This window comes from Penaeus vannamei, chromosome 5, assembly GCF_042767895.1.
Source record: "Penaeus vannamei isolate JL-2024 chromosome 5, ASM4276789v1, whole genome shotgun sequence".
NCBI lineage: Eukaryota > Metazoa > Arthropoda > Malacostraca > Decapoda > Penaeidae > Penaeus > Penaeus vannamei.
Window position 1 is genome coordinate 47,755,210 of NC_091553.1, and position 10,000 is coordinate 47,765,209.

Below are 10,000 nucleotides of genomic sequence, written 5' to 3' on the forward strand. Positions count from 1 at the left end.
CATTATCATTATCTTTATCATCATTATCATCAATGTCATTATCTTTATCTTTATCATCATCATTATCATGTCATTATAATTATCTTTATCATCATTATCATACGTCATTAAATCATTATCTTAACCATCATTATCATAAATGTCATTATTATTATCTTTATCATAATTATCATCACCGTTTCCATCATAATATGTGTGAAACTTAAATTATATCAGTCCACGATAGAAAAAGGAATGAAAAAACAAAAACAAAAACAAAAGAAAAACCAAACAGAATATTTGTAGAGTAAATATTAAATTATTAAATGCCAGATCTGGGAAGAACACAGACAGTAATGCCTTAAACTTTTCAGAAGAAGAAAAAGAAAAAAAAAGAAAAAAAAGGAAGAAGAAGAAGAAGAAAAAAAAAGGAAGAAGAAGAAGAAAAAAAAGGAAGAAGAAGAAAAAGACGAGAAAGAAAAAAACAGCAAAAAAAAAAAAAAAAAAAAAATCAGAAGAAAAATATGAGAAAGAAGAAAAAAAAAAAAAAAAAATAATAATAATAAAACTAAAATAATAACAACAAATAAAATGGAACAATAAATAAATATAGCAAAAAAAAACAAAAAAACTAAGAACAAGAAAAGGATTAAGAACAAGCCTCCCCCCCCCCCTCCCTCCAGACCCTTCTGTGGGCGCCGTGGACGTCGGGAGTCGGGAAGGCTACACGAAGCTGTGGAACAAAACCCGCTGCGCCGTCAAGTACATCTACGAGAACCACCTGCGGGACTTCGAGTGGTTCCTGAAGGCGGACAGCGACACGTACGTTGTTGTGCGTGTACATATACGCACACGCACGCACGTACGGATACATACACGCATACACACACGCTCGGATACATACACGTGCATACACACGCACGCACGGATACATATACGCACACGCACGCATACATGCACGCACACGCACGCATACATAAACGCATATAAACACGCACGGATACATACACGCACGGATACATACACGCACGCACGCATACATACACGCACACACACACGCACGCACGGATACATAAACGCACACACACGCACGCACGCACACAAACGCGCACACACCCACGCACGCTTACATACACGCACACACACATTCGCATACATACACACACACACGCACGCACGCATACATACACGCACACACACACTCACGCGCGAGCAATATGCGTCCATGAGTCGTCGATTACTTATTTCTTTAAAATTTATTTATTTATTATTATTATTATTATTTTTTTGTAGTGAGTGTGTGAGAGCGCGTCCGTGTGTACGTACATAAGCGTCCGTGTGTATTTCTGAATCCACGTATACCTACAAGCACAAATAGACACACGCACACACACTGTACATACATACATACACACCCACACGCACACACTGCATATACATACATACACACCCACACACACACACATACATATACATACATACACACCCACACGCGCACATACCTATAATACCATGGCTATGTTGCAGGTATGTGTTGGTGGACAATTTACGTTATGTGTTACAAGATTATAACACCGACGATCCATTGTACTTTGGCCAACATTACAAAATCTATGGAGGATACAATACAGGAGGTAAGTACCTAGTGTAGTAAGTACATACATATTAGGGACACGGTAAGTACATACATATTAGGGACACGGTAAGTACATCCATGTTAGGGACACGGTAAGTACATCCATATTAGGGACACGGTAAGTACATACGTATTAGGGACACGGTAAGTACATCCATATTAGGGACACGGTAAGTACATACGTATTAGGGACACGGTAAGTACATACATATCAGGGACACGGTAAGTATATACATATTAGGGACACGGTAAGTACATACGTATTAGGGACACGGTAAGTACATCCATATTAGGGACACGGTAAGTACATGCATATTAGGGACACGGTAAGTACATACTTATTAGGGACACGGTAAGTACATACATAGGGACATGGGAAGTACATACATATTAGGGACACGGTAAGTACATGCATATTAGGGACACGGTAAGTACATGCATATTAGGGACACGGTAAGTACATACGTATTAGGGACACGGTAAGTACATACATAGGGACACGGGAAGTACATACATATTAGGGACACGGGAAGTACATACATATTAGGGACACGGGAAGTACATGCATATTAGGGACACGGTAAGTACATACGTATTAGGGACACGGTAAGTACATACATAGGGACACGGGAAGTACATACATATTAGGGACACGGGAAGTACATACATATTAGGGACACGGGAAGTACATACGTATTAGGGACACGGTAAGTACATGCATATTAGGGACACGGGAAGTACATACATAGGGACACGGTAATTACATACGTATTAGGGACACGGTAAGTACATACATATTAGGGACACGGTAAGTACATACATATTAGGGACACGGTAAGTACATGCATATTAGGGACACGGTAAGTACATACGTATTAGGGACACGGTAAGTACATACGTATTAGGGACACGGTAAGTACATGCATATTAGGGACACGGTAAGTACATACGTATTAGGGACACGGTAAGTACATGCATATTAGGGACACGGTAAGTACATGCATATTAGGGACACGGTAAGTACATACGTATTAGGGACACGGTAAGTACATACATATTAGGGACACGGTAAGTACATACATATTAGGGACACGGTAAGTACATACATATTAGGGACACGGTAAGTACATACATATTAGGGACACGGTAAGTACATACATATTAGGGACACGGTAAGTACATACATATTAGAGACACGGGAAGTATATACATATTAGGGACACGGTAAGTACATACGTATTAGGGACACGGTAAGTACATACGTACTAGGGACACGGGAAGTACATGCTTATTAGGGACACGGGAAGTACATACATGTTAGGGACACGGTAAGTACATACACAGTTAGTACATAATAAGTTTAGAATAAGTACATATAGTTTTTAAAAACTCACTAGCATAGCATTTAATAATTTCAAATTCATCTATTTCCAATAAAGAAGTTTTCTCTTTTAAGCGACATTATCATAAATAACCAGGGATCATTAATACAAAAAAATTAATTAGCGACAATGCATAGATACTCGATAAAAAATAATTAATTTGTCACACTCGTTACAGGCGCAGGTCACGTGATGGGGAGGGACCATTAATACAAAAAAAAAAAAAAATAATAATAATAATTAGCGACAATGCACAGATACTCAATAAAAAGTAATTAATTTCTCACACTCGTTACAGGCGCAGGTCACGAATATACAGGGACCATTAATACAAGTAATAATAATAATGATAATAATTAACGACAAAGCATAGATGATAAAAAGTAATTAATTTCTCACACTCGTTACAGGCGCAGGTCACGTGATGGGGAGGGACCATTAATACAAAAAAAAAAAAAAAAAAAAAAAAAAATTAACGACAATGCATAGATACTCGATAAAAAAATAATTAATTAACAATTGATTTCTCACACTCGTTACAGGCGCAGGTCACGAATATCCAGGGACCATTAATACAAAAAAAAAAAAAAAAAAAAAAAAAAAAAAAAAAAAAATTAACGGCAATACTATGCTAGGGAGTTTTTAAACACTATATGTACTTATTATACACTTATTATGTACTAACTGTGTATGTACTTACCGTGTCCCTAATATGTATGTACTTACCGTGTCCCCAATATATATGTACTTACCGTATTCCTAATACGTATGTACTTACCGTGTCCCTAATATGTATGTACTTACTATACTAGGTACTTACCTAGTAATTAATTTCTCACGCTCGTTACAGGCGCAGGTCACGTGATGGGGAGAGAGGCGGTTCGTCGCTTCGTGGAATTGGCGATTCCGAACCACACAATCTGCAAGCCGGAGCGATCCAAAGGAGAAGACGTGGGCATGGGTGAGGTTATGTGTGATTTACGTCTTGTTATCTTTACTGTTGTGATTGTTTAGTGGTGTTGTTATCGTCATTACTGTTATTGGTGTTGTTGTTATTGTTAGTGGTGTTGTTATTGTTATTGGTGTTGTTATTGTTGTTAGTGGTGTTGTTATCGTCATTATTGTTAGTGGTGTTATTGTTGTGATTGTTAGTGGTGTTGTTATCGTCATTAATGTTATCGGTGTTGTTGTTGTTATTGTTAGTGGTGTTGTTATCGTCATTATTGTTATTGGTGTTGTTATTATTGTTATTGTTAGTGGTGTTGTTATCGTCATTATTGTTATCCGTGTTGTTGTTGTTGTTATTGTTAGTGGTGTTGTTATCGTCATTATTGTTATCGGTGTTGTTATTGTTGTTAGTGGTGTTGTTATCGTCATTATTGTTATCGGTGTTGTTGTTATTATTGTTATTGGTGTTGTTATCGTCATTATTGTTATTGGTGTTGTTATTATTGTTATTGTTAGTGGTGTTGTTATCGTCATTATTGTTATCAGTGTTGTTGATATTATTGTTAGTGGTGTTGTTATCATCATTAATGTTATCGGTGTTGTTGTTGTTATTGTTAGTGGTGTTGTTATCGTCATTATTGTTATTGGTGTTGTTATTATTGTTATTGTTAGTGGTGTTGTTATCGTCATTATTGTTATCCGTGTTGTTGTTGTTGTTATTGTTAGTGGTGTTGTTATCGTCATTATTGTTATCGGTGTTGTTATTGTTGTTAGTGGTGTTGTTATCGTCATTATTGTTATCCGTGTTGTTGTTATTATTGTTATTGGTGTTGTTATCGTCATTATTGTTATTGGTGTTGTTATTATTGTTATTGTTAGTGGTGTTGTTATCGTCATTATTGTTATCGGTGTTGTTGTTATTATTGTTAGTGGTGTTGTTATCGTCATTATTGTTATTGGTGTTGTTGTTGTTATTATTGTTATTTGTGTTGTTATCGTCATTATTGTTATCGGTGTTATTGTTATTATTGTTAATGGTGTTGTTATTGCTATTGTTGTTGTTTGTGTTATTGTTTTAGAATGGGGATGATTATGTTATTTTTATTGTTATTGTTAGTGGTGTTGTTATCGTTATTATTATTATTGGTGTTGTTACCGTTATTATTGTTATTAGTGTTGTAATTATTGTTGTTTGTGTTATTGTTTTATAATGGGGATGATTATAGCCTTGTTTACTTGTTCATAATGTTTCCAAAAAGAACCTTATCAGAAAGAGCAAATCAGTATCAGAATCAAGCTGAATTCGATTTTTAAAAAAATATATCAATACCATAAACAAACTCTTTATCTCAGCTTTCAATCAAGCAAATAACATACCAGATATAACAACAAACGGCCGAATATTTACATAAAGAGTAAGTTCCACTCCACACCATGTACTCAGGCAACTGTCTACAAAAAGTGGGCATCAAGATGGGCGACACACGTGACCACATTGGACAGGGAAGGTTCTGGCAGAGACATCCAGCGAAGGTTCTAAGCAGACCACTTGACAGGACTAGGCACTCGTACTATCCTATTTCCCAGGTTCGTGCTATCCTATTTCTCAGGTTCGTACTATCCTATTTCCCAGGTTCGTACTATCCTATTCCCAGGTTCGTATGATCCCATTTCCCAGGTGAGTAAATGAGTTAAATTGGTTATGATGTTGCATGGAATACGTTCGGTGATGCCCTGGGATAATTCCTTGAGTTTATGCCCCAAGGATTCAAGTATAAGACCAAGAACTGAGTCATATTATGAGAAAGGGAGATATTTCGTAATATGAAAACAGGTGAAATATGAAATCGACACTTCATTCGAGTTGTGAACATAAAGTCATTATCATCAGTAGTAGTAGCATTACAATTATTATTATCACTATCATTGCTTTGTTCTTATTACTATTAATGCTATATTATTATCATTATTATTGCTATCATTCTTATCATTATTATCCATTATAACCTCGTATTTCTCTTCCTTCATCCTCTCTCTCTCCTCTCCCACAGGGAAGCATGCTATATTATTATCATTATTATTGCTATTATTCTTATCATTATTATCCATTATAACCTCGTATTTCTCTTCCTTCTTCCTCTCTCTCTCCTCCCTCCTCCCTCCTCCCTCCTCTCCCACAGGGAAACAGACCCCACCCTTGCTGCTCCGATTCGCTAATCAGTTTCCACAAATTATCGATAGAAGAACTGTACTTGATGGATTATCTTATCTACAAGATCCGGGTCTTTGGGCATATCCCTGCCCTGCCCCTCAAGCCTGCCCTGCCACCGGACCTGAGTGTCGTCCCGGAAAAGGTAAGATAAGTAAGATAAGAGGTAAGAAATACGAGCTTCTTGGGATCTGTTGTAAGGTGGGAAAGGTAAGATGAGTAAGATAAGAGGTAAGGCAAGTTTCTTGGGATCTGTTGTAAGGTGGGAAAGGTAAGATAAGTAAGATAAGAGGTAAGGTAAGTTTCTTGGGATCTGTTGTAGGGTGGGAAAGGTAAGATAAGTAAGATAAGAGGTAAGAAATACGAGCTTGGGATCTGTTGTAAGGTGGGAAAGGTAAGATAAGTAAGATAAGAGGTAAGAAATACGAGCTTCTTGGGATCTGTTGTAAGGTGGGAAAGGTAAGATAAGTAAGATAAGAGGTAAGAAATACGAGCTTCTTGGGATCTGTTGTAAGGTGGGAAAGGTAAGATAATTAAGATAAGAGGTAAGGAATACGAGCTTCTTGGGATCTGTTGTAAGGTGGGAAAGGTAAGATAAGTAAGATAAGAGGTAAGAAATACGAGCTTCTTGGGATCTGCTGTAAGGTGGGAAAGGTAAGATAAGATAAGAGGTAAGAAATACGAGCTTGTTGGGATCTGTTGTAAGGTGGGAAAGGTAAGATAAGTAAGATAAGAGGTAAGAAATACGAGCTTCTTGGGATCTGTTGTAAGGTGGGAAAGGTAAGATAAGTAAGATAAGAGGTAAGGTAAGTTTCTTGGGATCTGTTGTAAGGTGGGAAAGGTAAGATAAGTAAGATAAGAGGTAAGGTAAGTTTCTTGGGATCTGTTGTAAGGTGGGAAAGGTAAGATAAGTAAGATAAGAGGTAAGAAATACGAGCTTCTTGGGATCTGTTGTAAGGTGGGAAAGGTAAGATAAGTAAGATAAGAGGTAAGAAATACGAGCTTCTTGGGATCTGTTGTAAGGTGGGAAAGGTAAGATAAGTAAGATAAGAGGTAAGAAATACGAGCTTCTTGGGATCTGTTGTAAGGTGGGAAAGGTAAGATAAGTAAGATAAGAGGTAAGAAATACGAGCTTCTTGCGATCTGTTGTAAGGTGGGAAAGGTAAGATAAGTAAGATAAGAGGTAAGAAATACGAGCTTCTTGGGATCTGTTGTAAGGTGGGAAAGGTAAGATAAGTAAGGTAAGAGGTAAGAAATACGAGCTTCTTGGGATCTGTTGTAAGGTGGGAAAGGTAAGATAAGTAAGATAAGAGGTAAGAAATACGAGCTTGTTGGGATCTGTTGTAAGGTGGGAAAGGTAAGATAAGTAAGATAAGAGGTAAGAAATACGAGCTTCTTGGGATCTGTCGTAAGGTGGGAAAGGTAAGACAAGTAAGATAAGAGGTAAGAAATACGAGTTTCTTGGGATCTGTTGTAAGGTGGGAAAGGTAAGATAAGTAAGATAAGAGGAAAGGTAAGTTTCTTGGGATCTGTTGTAAGGTGGTAAAGGTAAGACAAGTAAGATAAGAGGTAAGAAATACGAGCTTCTTGGGATCTGTTGTAAGGTGGGAAAGGTAAGACAAGTAAGATAAGAGGTAAGAAATACGAGCTTCTTGGGATCTGTTGTAAGGTGGGAAAGGTAAGATAAGCAAGATAAGAGGTAAGGTAAGTTTCTTGGGATCTGTTGTAAGGTGGGAAAGGTAAGACAAGTAAGATAAGAGGTAAGAAATACGAGCTTCTTGGGATCTGTTGTAAGGTGGGAAAGGTAAGATAAGTAAGATAAGAGGTAAGGTAAGTTTCTTGGGATCTGTTGTAAGGTGGGAAAGGTAAGATAAGTAAGATAAGAGGTAAGAAATACGAGCTTCTTGGGATCTGTTGTAAGGTGGGAAAGGTAAGATAAGTAAGATAAGAGGTAAGAAATACGAGCTTCTTGGGATCTGTTGTAAGGTGGGAAAGGTAAGATAAATAAGATAAGAGGAAAGGTAAGTTTCTTGGGATCTGTTGTAAGGTGGGAAAGGTAAGGTAAGTAAGATAAGAGGTAAGAAATACGAGCTTCTTGGGATCTGTTGTAAGGTGGGAAAGGTAAGATAAGGAAGATAAGAGGTAAGAAATACGAGCTTCTTGGGATCTGTTGTAAGGTGGGAAAGGTAAGATAAGTAAGATAAGAGGTAAGGTAAGTTTCTTGGGATCTGTTGTAAGGTGGGAAAGGTAAGGTAAGTAAGATAAGAGGTAAGAAATACGAGCTTCTTGGGATCTGTTGTAAGGTGGGAAAGGTAAGATAAGTAAGATAAGAGGTAAGAAATACGAGCTTCTTGGGATCTGTTGTAAGGTGGGAAAGGTAAGATAAGTAAGATAAGAGGTAAGAAATACGAGCTTCTTGGGATCTGTTGTAAGGTGGGAAAGGTAAGATAAGTAAGATAAGAGGTAAGAAATACGAGCTTCTTGGGATCTGTTGTAAGGTGGGAAAGGTAAGATAAGGAAGATAAGAGGTAAGAAATACGAGCTTCTTGGGATCTGTTGTAAGGTGGGAAAGGTAAGATAAGTAAGATAAGAGGTAAGAAATACGAGCTTCTTGGGATCTGTTGTAAGGTGGGAAAGGTAAGATAAGTAAGATAAGAGGTAAGAAATACGAGCTTCTTGGGATCTGTTGTAAGGTGGGAAAGGTAAGATAAGTAAGATAAGAAGTAAGAAATGCGAGCTTCTTGGGATCTGTTGTAAGGTGGGAAAGGTAAGATAAGATAGATAAGAGGTAAGAAATACGAGCTTCTTGGGATCTGTTGTAAGGTGGGAAAGGTAAGATAAGTAAGATAAGAGGTAAGAAATACGAGCTTCTTGGGATCTGTTGTAAGGTGGGAAAGGTAAGATAAGTAAGATAAGAGGTAAGGTAAGTTTCTTGGGATCTGTTGTAAGGTGGGAAGAAGAGGTGCGAGTTTTGAGATAAGAATATCTTTAGTGTTGATTTATTTTATGTTATTTATTTTGTTACTTATGAATTGATTGTTAATTTATCATATGTTATTTATTATATGTTATTTATTTTGTTACTTATGAATGGATTGTTAATTTATTATGTTATTTATTTTGTTACTTATGAATTGATTGTTAATTTATCATATGTTATTTATTATATGTTATTTATTTTGTTACTTATGAATGGATTATTAATTTATTATGTTATTTATTTTGTTACTTATGAATTGATTGTTAATTTATTATACGTTATTTATTGTATGTTATTTATGAGTTGATTTATTAATGATGGTGATTGTAGATTTCTTGTTTTTTGTGTGATTTTATTGATGGTGATAATGATGGTTTTGAAAATGATGTTGATTATTGCGGTAAGTATGTGGTACTAATGTTACCTTTGATAATATTGATATTGATTTTCGAAAATAATGACCATATTAAGACAATTCTGAAATCAAAATAATGTGGATAATTAATGTGATGAGAACACTTGCTATAATAATGATGACAAAAAATGGTTTTAATCATGGTAGTGAATCTGGTATATGTAGTAACAAGTGAAACAAGAGGTAACTACCGAAATAAAATCTGCAAATAATATTATCATTGTATTTTCATTATCTGTTACTTTATTTCCATTTTCTTTGTCATTTTATCATCATTGTTTTTGTCATTTCATTATCATCAACTTTGTCATCTTATCATCATTGTTTTTATTTCATTATCATCGACTTTGTCATTTTATCACCATCATCGTCATTGTATTTCCATTCACTTTATATCAGTTTTATCCCCATCATCATCACCAATCTCCCAAAATAATTATTTATCCTCCCC

The 10,000-nt window shown here is 36.1% G+C and overlaps 1 protein-coding gene across 1 annotated transcript in view; it reads left to right on the forward strand.

Moving 5' to 3' along the window:
• Positions 1–5,736, forward strand: part of LOC113824232 (glycoprotein-N-acetylgalactosamine 3-beta-galactosyltransferase 1) — an 8,883-nt gene extending 3,147 nt beyond the window's left edge. The window contains exons 4-8 of the mRNA XM_070121673.1: positions 663–801; positions 1,507–1,613; positions 3,848–3,958; positions 5,390–5,578; positions 5,711–5,736. Of these exons, the coding sequence (XP_069977774.1) occupies positions 663–801; positions 1,507–1,613; positions 3,848–3,958; positions 5,390–5,578; positions 5,711–5,736 (572 nt within the window). The remainder of the gene's footprint in view (positions 1–662; positions 802–1,506; positions 1,614–3,847; positions 3,959–5,389; positions 5,579–5,710) is intronic.
• Positions 5,737–10,000: the final 4,264 nt, after the last annotated feature.